Raw genomic sequence first — 18,275 nt, 5'->3', positions numbered from 1 at the left:
CATTATGTTTGGCACCGTCGACGCGTCCACAACGTAACTGCAAGATATCGGAGATCGGATCGGATCGGATCGGGGATCCACTTACCAGGTAGCTTCACGTGATCGTGTCGCTCGATCGTTCTTTCTGCTCGTCATTCATCTGTCGTCGTCTGTTGTCTTCTCGAATCTTGTGCAATTACCTGTCGAATATCGAAGAATGTCTCGCATCTGGATTTGTGTACGGAGCTCTTAACGTTTGTCTGCCGTTCCGCGAGTGCCAGTGCCTGTCGTCGATCAACTTGACCTTTTCTGTTAAAGATTTTATAGCGGAAATAGTTTGAATTCCGCATTAACCATTAAAGAAGAAAAAACAATAGAAACCCAGTTGAAATCATAAAATAATTAGTTGAAAATGCCATCACCCCTGGTGATCTCGCTAATCGCAGTGCTGTATCTCTGCCTGAGTCCAAGCATAATTGCCCAAGACTCTGAGCTGGCGGAACGTAACCACAAGGTGTGTACTTCATGGATGACACGTATTGTTAGGTTCATAAATAATAGTTCTGTCACAAAACCAATTTCAAGAAACGTCAGATCTATCGGGAGCAAGTCTTGCCCCATGCGGGCGGCAAGATCCCGGACACAGCCTTCGAAACGGATCGTTTGTTTCTCAATCGCCTCCAAAAGGAGGGCATCGCAGTGCCCGATGGCATAGTGCCCGAGCAGAGGAGTCCACAGGTAAATATAGAAAAGGGAAAGTCCTTTTATAGTTGTCTTACTAAATTATTATTATAATGGCAAACCTACTATTAATATGACTTATTTTGGATTTGTTAAATTAAAGATACAAGATATAATATTATTATTACAATGTAATAAAAGGAATATTTAATATAAAATTATTATTATAAAATTAAAGATACAAGATATAATATTATTATTACAATGTAATAAAAGGAATATTTAATATAAAATTATATTCTTATATATACATATGTATACAAGATTTTTAGATTTTGTTTTTGTGAAATTCTTATAAAATGTTGATTTTCAGGATCGGAAATGAGTACTTAAGCTTTGATTAAAATTAGATTACCTTGCAGGGATATTAAAATGGGGAAGTAGTTATAAACCGGTCGGAATTTACCTACTTTGAAAGTAGTTCAAGGTTTACATTGTCTTTGGTAAAATGTTTAAAATGTACCAAAAGTATTTTGATCAAATTCCATACAAGTATCATATAGGATTGATCAAAGCTTAAACATTCAAAAACATGAATGTTTTTATTAATGTATTTATTTACCTTTATTAGTTGGCATATTAAGGAATTAATTAATTAATTATTAATTAATCATTTTGTAAAGATTGTTCAACATTTGTATTGTTAGGTGTTTGTATAGGAAGTTATTATAAAAGTCGAGCAATTTAACATAAAAATAATATTAAACAAGAAAGGTTATGGAATTATGCAAAGAATCTTTTAAAATAAGACAAAACGTCTTTCTGAAATTTGTATTGGAAGTTCTTGTAAAATAATATTATATCATTAATTATTTATTTTACAGGATTGAAGCTTGTATAAATAATTTTGAAGATACATTCTAAATATTTATTGATGATATTGATTTAACCATAATTTATGATTTTAAAACTCAAGCAAAGTGTAGATAATATAATTTGAATTTAACAATCATTTCTAATATAAATGCAATAAAAACTTGTACGTTTAATGATTTTACTGGTTTATGCACGTCCAGCTAGTGCAATAAACTCTAAAAGTAAATTCTTGCTATCAGGACCATATATAATTAAAGAATAATAAAGCTATACATTTCTGAACAAATAGTACACTAGTTTTAACATAAAGTATTAATTTAACCAAATAGTAAATTATTAATTTCCCTCACCAGGTATATCAATACTACAGCAAACCCATGCGCACCGTCTTCCACATTGCCCTCAGCTCTGATGGCAGGTTCACGCCGCGAGAGGGGAGGTACCACTACCGCCAGGTGCCAACGGTGGAGACGACCTACCTGTATCCACAGGCGGTGGGACGCCAGCACGTGTTGGTGCCGCCAAAGCACGCCCTGCCCGTCTACCGACAGCTCCAGTTGCACAATCCCCTGCTTAACCAGGTCAAGTTGCAGCCCAAGAAGAGTGAGTAGCGATGGGTTGGGATGGCCACCTGGTTTTCTTCTTATCTCCCCATTCCCCCCACTTAGTGCCAAACTTTCTGGACCTGGCACCGACGGTGGGCAAGAGTCAGACAAACCCACTGGCCGGATCGGCCAAGGCGCAGTCGTATCAGAATGTGAATCTCCTGCATGGTCACAGTCCGGTGCTGCCGGCTTTCAAGAAGACCTCCCGGGGCAGCAAGACCTATGTGGACAGCTATGGCACAACCCATGTGAGTTGGGCGACTTGTTGTCGCCAGACAAACTGATGTAATAATTATTCTTTTAATTTATTTATTATTTAATTCCTTTTTTTGCACAGCTCTTCAGCGAGTTTGACGATCTGCTGAACAAACTAAACCTGCCGCAAATGGCCCGCAAGAATTATTAGTTTTTAAAGCTGTAAATGAGCGATTTTTAGTAGAATTTATGAATACACTTATGGCGCATTATGTTCATATGTAGCTTAATTTGAGGTTTACGAGTCGTAACCATTATCTAACCAACTGCATATCATTTCAAAACATTTGCCATACGCCCGCTCACCGATTAGTGCATTTTCATTTTCATTCCCATACCCATTCCCAAGCTATGCAAGCCGTTACAAGCCCAGCCCATACACTGAGAGAAAGTGGAGATTCAAAAATATATTTTTCAAATATTTCACAATTGAATTTCATGTTATTCGTAATAATTAGTTCATTATATTTAAAGAACTTTCAGATGGTTTATAGTAAAATACACTGATCAGACCTTCAACAGAAAGGGTTATTAATTGAATATTAACTTAATAATAGATAAAGGTATATGCTGAAATACTTAATACTTCATGAAACATTTTTTCTAATAGTCTGTAGAAATCTAAAGTATGAGATGGAGTATGATAGATTTATAGATTCCAAATTAAATGAAATTTGTATAATATCCCTGATTATATTGCAGTCTTTCTCAACTTAAAACTAGTATGAAATTTTAATTTTTGTACAGATTACAACCCATTTTAAATCATTTTTGCTTTCTAGATAAAGATTATAATTAAATAATTTTCCTCTGTGTAACCGTTTGCATCCACCCATCGCCTGTTAACCCATTCACGTATTATAGCATCTAAGCCCCGGTCATCGCTTTTAGCTAGTTAAGCGTAAACAATTTGTACAAGCGAGCAGAGCGAGCATCTTGCAAAATAAACCATAGCCGCCGTGGCTGCATTGTACTTTCCCACATCTGCCATAAACAATTTATATCATAATTATGTGGGGAAGAGAGGGAGCAGCAAGCTTCCAGCGTTTCGTTTACTTTTGGCAATATAATTAAAGCAGAGCGAACGGTAATTTGCCAATTGCCAATTTTTCGTTTGGTGGAAAAAGCTTCCATCGTGAAAATCGAAACCATTTAATGATCTCTGGCAGCGGTTGGCGGTGTACCCTTGAAAGCTCTAGCGCTGGAGGAGCCGCTGCCGCACGCTCAAGTGGCCGCCACTGGAAAACTGCAGCTCAGTGTGATTTTCAAACCCAACTCGGACGGTCGTGGCTGCAACTCCAGGTCCAAACTCAACAGCAAAACTCTCCCTCCTAGATACCAGAAACCAGAGCAGGCAGGAAAATGATGCAGAAGCTGGTCTGTTTCTCTTGTTGCCTTATGGTTGTGATCGGAGCCGTGGTGGCCATCGAAGTGCAGGTAAGGATCCTCGAGGTGAAACTGGAGGAGGGTCTACAATTACGCTGAGGAATCAATTAAGATGAGAGCTAGCATGCGACACCCCAATTGACAAAGCTCTGGGTTCGTTTGTCTTGGTTTGTCTTGGCCACGTTCACTTTTGACCCAAAAATTGTAACACACAACCTGCAATTGAGGTACACACACTCATATGTGGCCATGTGTAGTTATAACATAATGAGCACTGATCCGGGGAAACTGGAGACGGAGGCCAGGTATAGGTGGTTCGAAACCAAACCGGATTGGGGCACGAGCTCTGGCTCTGCACAGAGAAAATTAATGGATTTCAAGTAAGAGAAGACTTGAGGATTTTCCAATATCTACATCAAATATGAATATAAAATAGTATCAATATAATTGATATTAAGATCCAAATAATATAAATATTCATTTAAATCGGTCACATAAGTTCGTATCAGTCTAATATTTTTACCAGAACACATTTTCTTTTAAGTGTATCTCTCTTATGCAATAGCTGTCATTTGATACAAAGTTTGTGATTTTATAGAAATTCGGATATCTGTTCAATCCACCTCAACCGGAACACACGCCCCAGCATCATGAGGAGAAGCAAGATCTGAACAAGATACCTGGAGTTCCGGGCGTGGACTATCCGGTCTACCATGAGGTGCCCCACACGCACTTCAGTTGCCACAATGTTCCCGCCACTCCCGGCATGTATGCCAATGTGGAGACGGGTTGCCAGGCGTATCATGTCTGCCACGATGGACGCGAGGGTCACCAGGGTGCCTCGTTCCTTTGCACCAATGGCACCATATTCAATCAGAAGGAGTTCGCCTGCGATTGGTGGTACAACGTCAAGTGCGAGGAGGCCACCAGCTTTTATAAGTACATTTCAGAATTCTTTAAGCAAATTATATTCTTTTTAATTAATTTGATTAATTCTTTTAGTTTGAATGCCGACCCGGAGCACAATCCTTACTTTCCCAAAAAGAAGCCTGAGCTGGAGCCTCTTGGTCATGATTTTCATGATGCAAGTAAATTTCTGATACAACCCTAGATTCATTTCTATTCTAATTTTGTTGCTGTTGTTCTTCACTTTGTAAATAAAAAAAGAATAAATATAACAAGTGGATTGAAAGTTTAATTTTACACTAACAAATTTAAAATTATAAATATTTAAAATGTATGCTTTTTCTTTAAAAAACCAATGGCAATCGCGAATCTCAGACATTTTTGACAGTAAAAATACCCTGCCCTCCATGAACCATTGAATAAGAAAACAAACATACTTTGACTGAGAAATTAAATAAAACGGTCAATTTCCTTTCACCATCTGGCAACGTCAAGGTAGAAAACGATTAAGGTGTGACCACCTACCCATGATCGAATATCGATGTATTGCTTTTTTTTAATTATCGATTCGCCGATGTTTTTGCAGCTCAACTCTCCCATCACTGCCGTATCAAAATAACATCAAAACTCGAACAAAATTATCTCGAAAAAAATAATAGACCATAAGGGAACAGAAAATGAATCTCTTGGACCTGCCGCAGACAGTGCTTCAGGACATTTTCGAATTGCTGTCCTACGACGAGGTGGCGAAAAAGCGAGAGGTGAGTCAGCCAGGAGAATCATCCAGTCCCCCTAAAGTCTTCGACCCGTGACTAAAACTAGACGTTTCTACCAGGTCTGCACTAGGTTTAACTACATCTGCCAGAAAGTTTTAAATGCCGGATTTAATAAAGTTATACTGGAACATGCCAAGAGCTTTAAGCGCATCAAGTCCATGCTGCCACGCCGGGAGTCCGAGCGAAGGTGAGTGTTGGAGATGTTTCTGGAGAGTTACCTGCGACTATCATAAAACCTTTTCGATTAGGAGCCACATACTTTCCCGGCACTCAGATATCCTTACCTCTATTGAGACGCGAATCTCCATGCTGACGATGACATACTCCAAGTTTATTGACCTCAACATCTGCTGCTTTATACCGGGTCGTGTCCTGGACGAGATAATCGGCATATTACGCATCCTGAGCGTATCCACCAAGCAGTTGCGCCCACATGAGGTACTTCAAGAGTTGCGTGACATTTCCTCGATGGCCATCGAACACTTTGACGAGAAGATTGCCGTGAATTTCAAACTGGAGCACCGCAAGCAACTGGCCGAGTCCACGGCGGCGGGCACTCGCCTTGTGGTATGCCGGACCCTCGGCGACATTAGCTTTAGTGGCGTCAAACGAACAGGGATCAGTCGGCCCGTCGACCATGCCATCCACCAGGCCATTGTGTCGCTCTCACCGCTCTGCGCCAACAATCAGGCGAGACCAGCGGAGAACTCCAGTTCCAGTCCGGAGCGACTGAAGAAGCACCTGATCAAGCAGCACAAGCTGCAGAAGCGGATCGTACAGCGGGTGCGTAGCCTGGAGTTTGCGCGGAAGGTGCAGGATCGTCGGCTACAAGAGGCGAACAGCACCATCACAGAACTAACCACCCAGGTGTCCGAACTGAAGCGTCAGCTAGAGGATGTGGTGGCCAATATGCCCGGCGGGGCCATTAAACGGCAGGCAGTGGCCAGCACCGACTGCCCCGCAATGAAAAAGCCCAAGGTCTAGCCAGGGATTTAGGTTATCAAATTAAGCTTAGAGAACAACTCTCGTCCTCCATCCTCCCATCAAGGCAGAATTTAGCATAAACTAGGGCCAGGTGCAGCAGCTTCGATATATCGCGTTAAGATTTATTGTTGCACTTGTTACTTAAAATGTATTATTATGACTACTTCTAAATATAAATACACATTGAACATTTAGTGAAAAAGTTCCCTCTCATTGCAGTTATTGCCTGTTGTCCTTGATCTGGATTTTGCGTCTGTATCTGTATCGCTATTTTCTCTTTTCACTTTTTTGGTTGAATCGATAGTAACTCTGGCTTTCGTTCGTTAGTTCGTTAGCTGGGCGGAGGATCCATCCCGGGTCTCCTGTTATTGTATGTGCTCTATAGGGGGGAGTGTGGTTGCGGAGGCGCAATTAATTACTTAATTACTCGTTATATCTTAGCGTACAAAAGGTAGGTAGAAATTGCAACACGTTAAGCATGGTTTCCTCTCTCTCTTAATCCGATAGCTAACTACATACACTAGGCAGGGCAGGCTCGCTCTATATTTACAACAACACAAGGGTTAATAAGGTTAATAACATTTCTCGTTGGGGGAGGGGGAAGGGGTAGGGAAAAGGGGGGTACGTACACATGGCATAACAAAAAATAAACGAAAATGGAAAACAAAATGATTGCAAAATTCCTAAAGATCTAAATAATTGTATAAACTAATCAAAGGTGAAAGCATTGCCGCGCATTGAATTGTAAACCGATCCTTAGCCTATAGATGCTTCTATTTATCATACAGTTAGTGAATGGTGTCAGTTGGTTAACTGGGAGATAAATGTTGTATAAATATATATATATATATATATATATATATATATATATGTGCTCCTTCCTTAATACGTCACAAAGATCAATAAACTCTGGTAGTCATCACTTTACATATTTCACCCAAAGATGGCGAATCACATACGTAGTATACACATCTTCCATACAATATGTACATTCATCTGCGTCTCTACCTGCGTCATCATAATCTCGCATCCCGCATCGTAAGTCCGTTGTCTTGCGCGCCGCCCCTTTTAGTAACGACGCCGACGATGCTACTTTTTCTTCACCGCCGCCTTATGGTTGATCTTCTCCTGCAGCTGACGGATCAACTGCTGTATGTCGTCCACATTGTACGCGTAGATTAGCTTACATTGCTTGGCCTGAATGTTTCCGTTGTTGAGGTTCTTGAGCGCATGCTGCAGGCAGTAAATACTGCCCTCCTCAGTGCGCACCATCGATATGTACAGGTTGGCGCGGCACAGATCGCACTCGCTTTCAATGGACTTGTGCGGCGGCTGTTGTTGCTTCTTGGCCTTCTGTCCCTTCTCCGCCTGCACTTTCTCAGTGGATGTCACACCGGCAGCCTGGAAATATGTAAAATTAGGCAAAATGTTGCAAAAAATACAATCAAAAAACTTACCCTAAGCTGCTCCCTGGCTGCCGATTCCTTCTCGCAGACCTCATTAAGCATGGGTAGCATTTGATGCAGGGCCTCCGAGTTTACGCGCTGATCGTAGCCCAAGGCAAAGAGCAGTTGCTCCAGTGAAAACATGGCGGGCTCACAGCTTTCATGGATGTCCTGAAAAACGTATAAACGTGATTAGAAATTAGATTACTCTATAAGGGATGCAAGGATTCACTCACCCTGAAATCATCCTTGGCCAGATCCAGCCACGACATGGTGGCAAAGTAGACGCTCTCAGAAACCACATATCCAGTGGCTAGGCTGGAGGTGTAGGCCCTGGGGAAGACCACAATGAACTCGCCCGGCTTCTGCTCGATGCGGCACAGCGACACGCCACGATCGGTGAGCATATGCGGTGGCACCATGACCGTATCACAGGGCAGCCAGATGGTCTTGTTCTGGCAATGCGTCGGAATCAGCGACGTCAAAGCCGATCTAAAGTTTGCACTCTGATCATCGGGAATGCCGTACCACAGCTTTGAGGCGCCCGTGTGCAGATACTCGATCCAGGACAGTCCATGGGGATCCCGGTACCAGCAGCAGGCGGAGAATAGCATGCCGACGTGGAGTGTGGGCACGGTAACACCCATAACTGGGCCCAGGGAGCGCAGCACAGAGCCAGCATTATTGGTTAGCACTTTCAGGTTCCACGGATGCTTGGCATAGTTGGAGCCCTTGCCTTTGGGACCTGGGCTAGGAAAGCCATAGCCCCAACCGGAGCTGTCAATGGAGCCCGAGTGGACGCACACATGGCTATCGCGAACTGCGACATGACGCCAGAACTCAGCCTCCACTTCGTTGACTGTGGGATCGGTGCTCTTGAACCACAACGCCATTGTATTACGGGCTATTCTATAGAACTGGCTGAGGGGCATGCTCCGACCCTTGACTATACACTCCATGGACACGCCATCGATCTCCTCCTCGGACTCCTCATCCTCGTCGCTGCTCACATCGTCCTCCTCGTTGGACACGCTCTCCGTGTTCACGAATCGATCCGCATTCCGACGTGCCCTTGCCTCCCGCTTGGCCCAATCGGCTTCGACCTCGTCAAAGAGCTTCTGGCGCTCCGCCGGCGATAGCGTGTCGTATGGCAGCAGGTACTTGCAGTAGATATCATCCAGCTTGGTCACCCGATCTTGGGCCAGCTTGGGTATGCACATTTCCTCCGCCACCCGGGACCACTTCTTCTTCTCGATCACCTCCTTGAGACCGCCTAGCTCCTGGACCGTATGATATAGCCGCGGTAGGTCCACCTCCATGCCACCGATCCACGGAGGATGATTCATCACAATGCTCTGGGTTGCCAAATACTTCTTGATCGCACTCAGCTCCTTGGCACTGGGCCCCCAGCGGTGGAGCATCTTGTGCACATACTGATTATAAGCCGTGAATCGCATCTCGTCCGAGATCCGGCACTCTGGTTTAAAGCTCGCCGGCGGAATGATCTTGCAGATGCCAAACCTGGCTGCAATCGGTGTGATCCTTTCAATAAACTCAATGGGATCGGCGAACTCCTTTTCCGTGGGCCGGAAGATGGGTGCCTCCACCATTTGGGTGGGATCGTCGTGGCGCGGAAAGGCTGTATTATTGGCCATCTTGATGGGTGTGTCATCCTTGTACTTCTTGGCTACGGCCGCCGCTGTGCTACTCGTCTGGGCGGCTGTCCTCGACTTGGCCGAACCAGAGAAGAGCGACGAGTTGGAGTTAACACGCACCAAGCTGGAGGACGCTGCTCCCGGACCAGTAGTTGTACCTGTGCCAGTGCCAGTTGCCGCTCCCGTTCCCGCTGCTGCCGAAGTGCTTGCCTTGGGCGTGCTCTTCAGGCTGGTTGTGGTCGTAGCGGAGGCTGCATCATTGCTGGCCGCATGAAGGAGTGTCTTTACCAGCTCGTTGGTATTCAGCGACTCGGGCAGCGGTTTCGAATTGGTGTCCATCTGGGCCTTGGTCACCAGCGTGGCCTGCATCACCACCTTCTGGTTGGGACCATCGGGTCCTTCGCGTCCCAGCTTGACTGCTACACCTTGGATGCCGCCATCTCCACTACCGCCTACGCCTGCTCCCTGAAGCGGTATGTAGAAGGTGGCTCCCTCGGCATCCGAGTCCCCGCTGGCTTCTACAGGTGCTGCGGCTGGGGCTACTGCTGGAGTAGGAGCAGGTGGAGCAACCTGCTGTTGTTGCGCCTTCTTAGCACCCCTTCCTGTCGTGGCCTTCGGCTTACCCTCGATCTTACAGTTCTCCGTGGGACTCAGGGTCAATTGGACTGCTGTGGCTGCCGCCGCCGCTGCTGCTCGCTTCTTGGTCGGCGATCGCTCACTCAGCGCATTGGGCACGGCAGCTGGAGCAGGAGGTACGGGACTGGGATCCGCACGCCGACGATTGCTGCCCGGCTTGTTGCTGGTCACCTCCTCCTCCTTGCTAAAGGCGTAGACAGATTCTTTCTTGGCGCCCGCTGCAGTGGTGAGATTAGCTGTTGGCTTTGCTTCCACCTGTTGCTGCGCTTGCTGCTGTTGTGCCCTGCTACCCTTTTGGTTGTAGACCGGCGTTCGTTTCGGATTCGGCGGAGTTGGTGTCGCGGGCGGCGGTGAAGGCATTGCAGCTGCTCCAGTTCCTGCCACGGCATTCCTCTTGCCCTTCTCCGCTTTCTGCTTGGTTACTGGCGGCGGTGTGGGACTGCTCTTGGCTGAGGCCAGAGGTATGGGAGTGGGCGTCGAAATGGGAGTGGGAGGCGTGGCGGCGGCACTGCGTGACTGCTGTCCAGCCGTCTTGGCTGTCGAGGATGCCTTGGCCGACTCCTTGGTCTTTCGCTCATTGATCTTCTTGTCGGCGGTGACCGTAAGTGTCTCATTGGCGGTCAGCTTCTGTGTGAGATTCACTGGCGTGGAGGACTTGTCGTAGTCCAAGGCGTCGCAGCAATCCTTGGCCGCCTCTGCCTGTTCCAACTGCTCCTTGCGGCTGGGTGGAGTGACCAGCACGGGCGTGGCCTTCAGTGAGGGTCCCTTGGCGGACCAGGCGCTCTCGCTCTTGCCAAGATCACCCCGCGTGTTCTTCGATGAGGAACTGAAGCTGGCACTCAGTTCCTTGTCATCCCTTGTGGGCGGCGGTGTTGTGGATTGCTGCGGGCGCAGACTATCATCGAAATCATCGTCCAAATCGTCCTGAATCTCATCCGGATTGGATGAGCACTCGATAAGCCACTTCTGGATTTGCTCATGGGTCATATTCACCTTCGCCTTGCGACGCTCCTTGCTGGACAACTGGTCACCAAAATAACCCTCCGTGGGCACTACTGGTCCGAGCACCGGCTTGTGAATGGACCCGCACTTGCCCAGGGTACACTTGGTGTTGTCCGGCCCCGAACTCTGGGCCAAACTCACGCTGGCAATGCCAAAGATCTTTCCAGATTCCTCCTTGCTAGGCATGAGGGTGGCCTGAGCCAGGATGCTCCCAATCTCATCCTTTAGGGGATCGGAATTAGCGGCGGCAGCACCTCCACCAGCTCCTGCGTTATTGCTGTGCGCTGGTGGTGGCGTCGCTGTGGCCATTGTTGTGGTTCCTCCAGTCACTACTGCTGCTGCCGCCTGTGCAGCCGCTTGTTGTGCCGCCGCTGCTGACGTAGATGCCACGGCCATTGGTGCTGCATTCACGGTGGCCGCTATGCTCGTGCTCAGATTCAAGCTGGACGTCTGAATCATCACCTGACTAACCGGCGGTGATGGCGGAGGCGGAGCCAAGGGGCTCTTAGTGTTGGCGATAGACGACGGTGTGCCCACCGTGGTTGTTGTGGTGACCGTTGTGCTTGATGTGGGCATAAACTTCACTGGCGAAGGGCTGGGAAAGCTGTTGCTGGCCGACGAACGCGGTGGCGGCAATGGACTTCGCTCGTATTTGGGCGTAAGAAAGTTAGGATTGATCTTGGGACACTGATACGCCTCGATGGGTGGCGGATATGTGGTTGGCGGCGTCTGATATTTCAGCGGGGACGAGGAAGTTGTGCCCTGCGATGGAGTTTTACTCCCAGACGGTGCCCCGCCGACGCCGCCGCCGCCGAACTGATGTGTTGGCGTGGGCGGCGGACGGACATATCCGGAATGGTAATGAGGCGATGCTTGCGGCAGGTACGAGGAGGTTTTCTGGAAACCGCCTACCGTTCCGCTCCCACTGGCACTCCCAGGCAGCGCATAGGTGGCGGGTACATTGAGGATCTTTGACGTGGGCACCGGCGGCTTCTTCTCCATGGCTTTAACCGGCGAATAACTAGCATGCATGCCCGGGAACATGGTGGGCATAGGGCCGCCCAGAGTTGGCGTGGCCTTTGCCGTCAGCGGCAGCATAGTCAGCTGGGTGGTGGGAGTGCTGGTGGTGGCCGGCGGGGTTGTGGGCACCGTCAACAGAGGTGGTGTGGCGGCAGCAGAGAATACTGGAGCAGGAGCCGAGATGGTGGGCGATGGCGTAGCTACAACCTTTGGGGGCTGTGGACTGAGCACCTTTGCGGGCGCTGCTTCCTCCTTTTCCTTGACCAACGACGTCGCCACCATCACGGATGGCACCTTTATGGCCAGCGGTTCGTCGTCCGAGTCACTGAAACTCTTCTCCAGCTTGCGCTTTGTTTCGTTCAGCTCCTCGTTGATGAGAAAGTCCTCCTCCTCGTCGGAGTCGACTTTCGAATGTTCGGACTTGGCTTTGGGCTTGGCCTGCTCGGATATCTTGGCTAGGGAGCCCTTCTTCACCAGCATGCCTTCGATGGGCGGCTTTGGAGGCGGAGGCGGTGCCGCTGCACCGCCAGATGTCTTTCCCTGCTTGGGTGGACGTCCACGTCGTGCTGGGGGCGGTGGCTTCTCTTCCTCGGCTTCTGGAGGGGAGGGGGACTCGTCCTTACTGACTGCTCGTGGGGCTGATGCGCCTGCTGACGAATCCTTGGGTCGGGGTGACGGCTTACGGGTAGATTTGCCTGCCGGAAGCACCGTCGTGGCCTCCGGCACGCTTAACTTTCCCGCCGCATTGCGCTTGATCTCGTTCTCCATCTTTTCCATCTCCTTAACATTGGGTATGTCCGGGAAGCTGCTCAGCGACAGGTCGTCCTCCTCGTCGTCGGCTAGCTGCAGTTTGTGGCCAATGATACCCATGTAGATGGCAGCTGCCTCCTTGGTTTTGCGGGAAGGGCGTTGAGATCGCTGAGGCTCTGTTTCTGCGGAATCCTCCGAGGCCTTGCCTTTCGCCGACTTCCGAGATCCACGAACATTAGGCGTGGCCTTCTTGGACAAAGGGGGTGCTAGTTCCTGTTCATCGGCTGGTGGGTCCTCAGCTTTCTTTTTGCCTGCCTTGCCCCGTTTTCCTCCACTCGGCGGTTCCTCCACTTTGATTTCGGGAATAGGTTCCTTTTCCTTCTCCTTTTTTTCCTTCTCGAGCTCTTTTTCCCGCCTTTCCTTCTCCTTAGCCCTTTCCTTTTCCTTCTCCAAATTTTCCCTTTCCTTCTCCAGCTTTTCCTTTTCTAGCTTTTTAGCGATCGCCTTACGATTCCTGACCGCGGGAGCAGCTGCAGCAGCTCCTCCCTTCTTGGGACTCGCACCCTTGCCACCTTTTTTTAGCTTAATGGACTTGGCCAGCGGCTGTTCGTCATCTGAGCTAAAATCAAAGACATTCAAGCTTTTCTTTCCCTTGGCTCCCGCACCATGTTGACTGTCTCCGTTCTCCAGCTGCTGCTTGGCGTCTTTGGCATAAATACTAGAATTCGTCTTCTCCTTAGTGGCTTCCTTTGCCTTCTTGATGGGCTCTGGTTCGTTTTCAGACTTTTCCGGTGATTCGGCGTCTTCCTTAGGCGGCTCCGGTGTCGCAGTCTCCTCTTGATGCGGCGGAACCTTGACGGGCTCGAAAAAAGCCCGCTGTCTTGTCATCCGGCCCGAGGATTCGGGTGAGGGTATAAAAATAGGAGATTCCCTTTGACGTACACGCTTCACGGGCGCCTTGTCCTTCTGAACCGATTGTTGGGCTTCAGAGGGGAGAGCTGGAGGCTCCGCTGGTTTCTTACCAGCCGATGGACGTCCTCGTCTAGCTTTCTCCTCCGCTTTCACAGGACTTTCGGCCTTCACCTCCGCTTCACCATTGCGAGATGTTGCATCGTGGGCGGAGAAGAACTCGTCGTCATCATCATCGACCGCATCGTTTCTGTTCTGATCCTCTTCCTCGTCCTCCTCCGATTCGTTATCATTTTCTATGACGGATTTGCTCTCCTTGGTGCTAGCACGATTCGAGCGCCGTTTGTTATCGTTGGAGGTGGCGACTACTCCTGTACTAGTGGTGCTGCCAGTTACAGCTGCTGCCCTCCCTCTTCCACCGCGTCGATTGCCATCGGTGACGATCTCCGCTCTTTTCCGGACAGCACCTGGCAGCACAGGGGGAGCAGGAGTTGGAGCAGGCGTTGGGGTTGGCGAAGGAGCTGCAGACTGTTTGACTGCAATGAGATTGGATTTATCACTGACTGCTTTGTCTGCCGTAGAGGGGGACTTCTCGGTGGACGTCGTCGTGTCCGCCTCCGCTGCTTTCTTTCCGCCCGCTGATTTGGCGGGTCGACCACGCTTTTTCTTGCCACCAGCACCCATTCCCGTCTGTTGTCGACTGTTGTTGGTGACCTTTTTGGCGTTGTTATTATTGTTGGCTTGACCTCCGGCTGCGTTACTGCCAGACTCCTTGGCCGCATCCTTAGACTTGCCCTGATTGAGGTAGTCCAAGTGCGCAGGCAGCGCTGGAGTGCCGCGAAAGCAGAGAAAGGTGAGGAAATCCTGAGCCTTGGGGCACTTGTTTGGCAGGATCTCGATCGGCGGCTGCGAGCTATCCACTCCTGAGGTGCTTGGGCCGGATCCAGTGCCAGGTCCTGCTGCCGCTGCTGTACTGTAAGCGGCAATACTTGAGGAGCTGCTGGTGGGAGCACTCTGGCCCTGGGCAAACTTTCGTTGAGCCTGCACCTTCGTTCTGCAAGGGAATGGTGGTAAAAGAAAAGGACAGTGTGAGTGAATTATAATTGGAAACATTTCAACTTGATACAAATTAGAGAAGAGTCAATATCAATTTCAGCCCTCAATCAGGACAATAAGAAAGCATTGAGTTATGTATGCAATTACCCCGTGAACCCAACATAAACAGTGGCCTTTGGCTGAGCAAATTGGGGATAATATACATTTTGTTATAACTTAATTGGAATATGAATTAGTAAAAAGCCAAAAGATGGTACAATCAGTGTTTAAAAGGATCTAGTTCTAAGGGAACTATACTTATATCAGAAATAATATGAATATTTGAATATGAACCTTAAAAGGTTGTCTCACAAAAACCGTTTAAAAATTACGTATTTAACACAATTTTGAACATTATTAAGCTTTTTTAACGAAATATCAATATTGTCATTCAAATAAACATGTTTACCTCTTCAACATAGTCATTATTAAGAAGGAAAAAGGCATTAAAAAATAATAATTTAGTTTGGCGTAATTTTTATTATTAAAGCCGAAAAACTATTTATATATTCCTTCTCCTGGTGATAAAATTAATTAGAATTCAACTGACGATGTTCAATGTTCCCTTTTGGGTTATTTATGGCCAGACAGACGCTGCTAATTAACTGTGTCGAATATTCAGCTTAGTGACTAACCACTGTACATACATATTCCCCACATATTCCACCTGCGTTGAGGGGGGAGGGGGTAGATACCCCCTGCCACCCACCGCAGAGGCTGATGCGAAACACCCCCTTTGAGCGCGTTACAAGCGAAGGGCAATGCGATGGAAACAACAACGCCACGACACGATGTTGACGCTCTCTGTAGCTTATACAATTGCGTCCAGTGCCCCCTTCTCTCCAGCAATTACTCCCCCACCCACACACACACACAGTGCTCCGTTACTTGACGCTGCGACGTCATCTGCCACACACTCACTCCTATGTCACTTAAAAGCGAACCTATGGATTACTCCATGACACTGGCTCTCTCACCTCTTGGGCATTTCAGGTGACGACTCAATGGCCGGAGTCGCCGTTCCGGCCGCCGTCGGAGTGGCCACCGTTGGCGCAGGAGGCGGCGGCGGGGGCGGTGGGGTCTCCGTCTCCTTGCGGCGACGCTTGTTGTCTTTGGAGACAACCATTTTGTGTTGCGAATTTTTCGCGCCTCTTTCTCGCGCGCTCTCTCGGACTTTGAATAAATTTGGGTGCGATTGCGGATGCGGCGGGGCCGATATCCTTATTCTATATTTCACGGCGGCTGATCCGTATCTCCGCCGTACTCCCCGTATTATGTACGGATGGGATTTGCATATATATATATGTATATCTACAACAAACACGGATTTTGTTGCTGCCTCTGCTGCAGCAGGCAATTTTCGTATTTTCGCTTCATATTTTCGCAACTTTAAGGGGCGGGGCGCAGGCGAAATAATCACTAAAATGCGTATTATTGTCTCGATGGTGCGTTGCACTCTCCACGTTCACATTTCACACACGGCAGTTGTTGCAAATTTCATTTTCTTTCGCGAGATTTGCTTGCACATATTTTTTTCGTCTGCTTCTTCTTCCACAGCTTTGTGTCATGGCGGACGTCTGCGTTGCCAGACCGTGGCCAGATGTTAAGCCAGCCCTGGTAGCATCTGGCAGCACAGTGTCTCTGCGATAGATCGATATTTTTAACAATCGATTGTATCGGATGTGTCAGTACTAGCCCTGTGAGTTGACAAAAATTTTGACAGAACGAAGAAAAGCTTAATTTTTTGTGTTTAGATCTACACTAGCCGGAAGAAAATAAACGAACCAAAAGCAAAATGGGCGACGGTGCTGGCAATTGGTGTCTTATTGAGTCCGATCCGGGCGTGTTCACGGAGCTTATTCGCGAGTTTGGTAGGTAAATCGCGCGCTTTCCAAAGCGACGCCGGCAAGAAAAGCATAGTAATTAAAAACTGCATTTCCAATGCGTGCAGGTTGTGATGGCGCTCAGGTGGAGGAGATCTGGAGCTTGGACAGCGAGTCGTTTAAGAATTTGGAGCCGATCCACGGCCTGATCTTCCTGTTCAAATGGGTGCAGGAGGACGAGCCCGCCGGCAAGGTTGTGCTGGATCGCGACCACATCTTCTTTGCCAAGCAGGTGATCAACAATGCTTGCGCTACGCAAGCCATCTTGAGTCTGCTGATGAACCTGGAGCACGAGGACATTAAGCTGGGCGAGACGCTGACCAACTTCAAGGAGTTCTGCCAGTGCTTCGATCCCTACAACAAGGGCCTCACGCTTAGCAACGCCAGTCAAATACGAACCGTGCACAACTCCTTCGCCCGCCAGACGCTCTTCGAACTGGACATGAAGAACCAGAACAAGGACGAGGATGTCTTCCACTTTGTTGGTTACATGCCCATTGGTGGCCGTCTCTACGAGCTGGACGGCCTTCGCGAAGGCCCCATAGATCTGGGCGAGATCCGGCCGGAGCAGAACTGGATTGATGTGGTCCGCCCGATTATTGAGAAGCGCATGCAGCACTATAGCGACGGCGAGATACACTTTAACCTGATGGCCCTCATCTCGGACAGACAGCGCATTTACGAACAGCAGATCGATAAGCTGCTCAATCCGGCTCCCAATGCCATGGACACGGAGGAGGATCGCCAGACGGAGATAAACAGCCTGCGTACCTACATCCAGTACGAGATCCAGAAGAAGAAGCGCTACAAGGTGGAGAACGTGCGGCGCAAGCACAACTACTTGCCGTTCATCGTTGAGCTCCTGAAAATGCTGGGCGAAACTGGGCAGCTGATGCCCATCTACGAGAAGGCCAAGCAGCGGGCGCTGGACCGCGAACAGGCGCAGCGCAAGAAGGAGTCCAACTAGAAGATGAACAACATTTACAGTATCCGTATCTGGGGTTGGTGAGAAAAGCACGATCACAGATTGAATCGAGGAGCGAGGAACGAGAAGCAATCAACCATTGCTGGTTACGAGTTAGGTGTTCACTGCCTTGTACTGTACTTTAGTTTTTTATACACACTTCCCGCTCTCTCACTCTTTCTGCGCCAGTTAAGCCGTACTCTAATACGCGTGTTAAGCTAAATTTATATACAATGGCACCACAGAGATCGTCAAGCATTTCAAATTCATTTAAGAAATGTGTCTTAAAGCATGTAATCAAATATTTTAACATTTCCTACCATACTTTTGGACCGCATTTAAAGTTATTTCAAGTCGCAAGAGATTTCTGTGGCTTCCATGATAATTAAATACCTTAATAGTGAAAAATTTAAATATAAAATCGTAAATAAAAACCAGCAACCATTTTGGTGTAACGTAAAGAAAATG

At 48.0% G+C, this 18,275-nt stretch overlaps 5 protein-coding genes across 6 annotated transcripts; 4 read left to right on the top strand and 1 right to left on the bottom strand.

Annotated features, from left to right (window-relative positions):
• Positions 1–3,390, top strand: LOC110190768 (uncharacterized). The gene is made up of 5 exons (XM_020961398.2): positions 1–493; positions 565–717; positions 1,890–2,139; positions 2,205–2,389; positions 2,479–3,390. Exons 1-5 carry the CDS (start codon positions 392–394, stop codon positions 2,545–2,547), a joined length of 759 nt encoding a protein of 252 aa, XP_020817057.1. The 5' UTR covers positions 1–391; the 3' UTR covers positions 2,548–3,390.
• Positions 3,391–3,649: 259 nt separating this feature from the next.
• Positions 3,650–4,963, top strand: LOC110190724 (uncharacterized). The gene is made up of 3 exons (XM_020961346.2): positions 3,650–3,833; positions 4,381–4,721; positions 4,785–4,963. The coding sequence occupies exons 1-3, from the start codon at positions 3,759–3,761 to the stop codon at positions 4,891–4,893; spliced, it is 525 nt and encodes a 174-aa protein (XP_020817005.2). The 5' UTR covers positions 3,650–3,758; the 3' UTR covers positions 4,894–4,963.
• Positions 4,964–5,274: 311 nt separating this feature from the next.
• pall (F-box protein pallbearer) lies at positions 5,275–6,650 on the top strand. The gene is made up of 3 exons (XM_020961397.2): positions 5,275–5,449; positions 5,524–5,651; positions 5,713–6,650. Exons 1-3 carry the CDS (start codon positions 5,366–5,368, stop codon positions 6,446–6,448), a joined length of 948 nt encoding a protein of 315 aa, XP_020817056.1. The 5' UTR covers positions 5,275–5,365; the 3' UTR covers positions 6,449–6,650.
• Jarid2 (Jumonji, AT rich interactive domain 2) lies at positions 6,550–16,562 on the bottom strand. Its single transcript, XM_020961394.2, has 4 exons — positions 15,938–16,562; positions 8,130–14,919; positions 7,906–8,064; positions 6,550–7,849 (listed from the first exon to the last, which is right to left on the bottom strand). The coding sequence occupies exons 1-4, from the start codon at positions 16,084–16,086 to the stop codon at positions 7,538–7,540; spliced, it is 7,410 nt and encodes a 2,469-aa protein (XP_020817053.2). The 5' UTR covers positions 16,087–16,562; the 3' UTR covers positions 6,550–7,537.
• Positions 16,563–16,564: 2 nt separating this feature from the next.
• On the top strand, positions 16,565–18,273 carry Uch-L5 (ubiquitin carboxy-terminal hydrolase L5). Of its 2 annotated transcripts, XM_020961396.2 has the most exons (3): positions 16,565–16,659; positions 16,715–16,831; positions 16,912–18,273. In XM_020961396.2, the coding sequence occupies exons 2-3, from the start codon at positions 16,756–16,758 to the stop codon at positions 17,808–17,810; spliced, it is 975 nt and encodes a 324-aa protein (XP_020817055.1). In that variant the 5' UTR covers positions 16,565–16,659; positions 16,715–16,755; the 3' UTR covers positions 17,811–18,273. The 2 variants fall into 2 exon arrangements, with proteins under 2 accessions (XP_020817055.1, XP_020817054.1); XM_020961395.2 differs by lacking the exon at positions 16,565–16,659 and having other exon boundaries at positions 16,666–16,831.
• Positions 18,274–18,275: the final 2 nt, after the last annotated feature.

This window comes from Drosophila serrata, unplaced genomic scaffold, assembly GCF_035046125.1.
Source record: "Drosophila serrata isolate PLE 108 unplaced genomic scaffold, ASM3504612v1 contig_272, whole genome shotgun sequence".
Taxonomy (NCBI): domain Eukaryota; kingdom Metazoa; phylum Arthropoda; class Insecta; order Diptera; family Drosophilidae; genus Drosophila; species Drosophila serrata.
This window is presented reverse-complemented; position numbering and strand designations above follow the sequence as displayed.

Coding starts and splice junctions, on each gene's coding strand:
- LOC110190768 (XM_020961398.2), top strand. CDS start 392: ATGCCATCACCCCTGGTGATCTCGCTAATCGCAGTGCTGTATCTCTGC. Junction 494..564: donor TGGCGGAACGTAACCACAAG/GTGTGTACTTCA, acceptor ACCAATTTCAAG/AAACGTCAGATCTATCGGGA. Junction 718..1,889: donor CCGAGCAGAGGAGTCCACAG/GTAAATATAGAA, acceptor TTCCCTCACCAG/GTATATCAATACTACAGCAA.
- LOC110190724 (XM_020961346.2), top strand. CDS start 3,759: ATGATGCAGAAGCTGGTCTGTTTCTCTTGTTGCCTTATGGTTGTGATC. Junction 3,834..4,380: donor TGGTGGCCATCGAAGTGCAG/GTAAGGATCCTC, acceptor GTGATTTTATAG/AAATTCGGATATCTGTTCAA. Junction 4,722..4,784: donor GAGGCCACCAGCTTTTATAA/GTACATTTCAGA, acceptor TAATTCTTTTAG/TTTGAATGCCGACCCGGAGC.
- pall (XM_020961397.2), top strand. CDS start 5,366: ATGAATCTCTTGGACCTGCCGCAGACAGTGCTTCAGGACATTTTCGAA. Junction 5,450..5,523: donor AGGTGGCGAAAAAGCGAGAG/GTGAGTCAGCCA, acceptor CGTTTCTACCAG/GTCTGCACTAGGTTTAACTA. Junction 5,652..5,712: donor CGCCGGGAGTCCGAGCGAAG/GTGAGTGTTGGA, acceptor CTTTTCGATTAG/GAGCCACATACTTTCCCGGC.
- Jarid2 (XM_020961394.2), bottom strand. CDS start 16,086: ATGGTTGTCTCCAAAGACAACAAGCGTCGCCGCAAGGAGACGGAGACC. Junction 14,920..15,937: donor TCACCTGAAATGCCCAAGAG/GTGAGAGAGCCA, acceptor ATTCCCTTGCAG/AACGAAGGTGCAGGCTCAAC. Junction 8,065..8,129: donor TGGCCAAGGATGATTTCAGG/GTGAGTGAATCC, acceptor TACGTTTTTCAG/GACATCCATGAAAGCTGTGA.
- Uch-L5 (XM_020961396.2), top strand. CDS start 16,756: ATGGGCGACGGTGCTGGCAATTGGTGTCTTATTGAGTCCGATCCGGGC. Junction 16,832..16,911: donor GGAGCTTATTCGCGAGTTTG/GTAGGTAAATCG, acceptor CAATGCGTGCAG/GTTGTGATGGCGCTCAGGTG.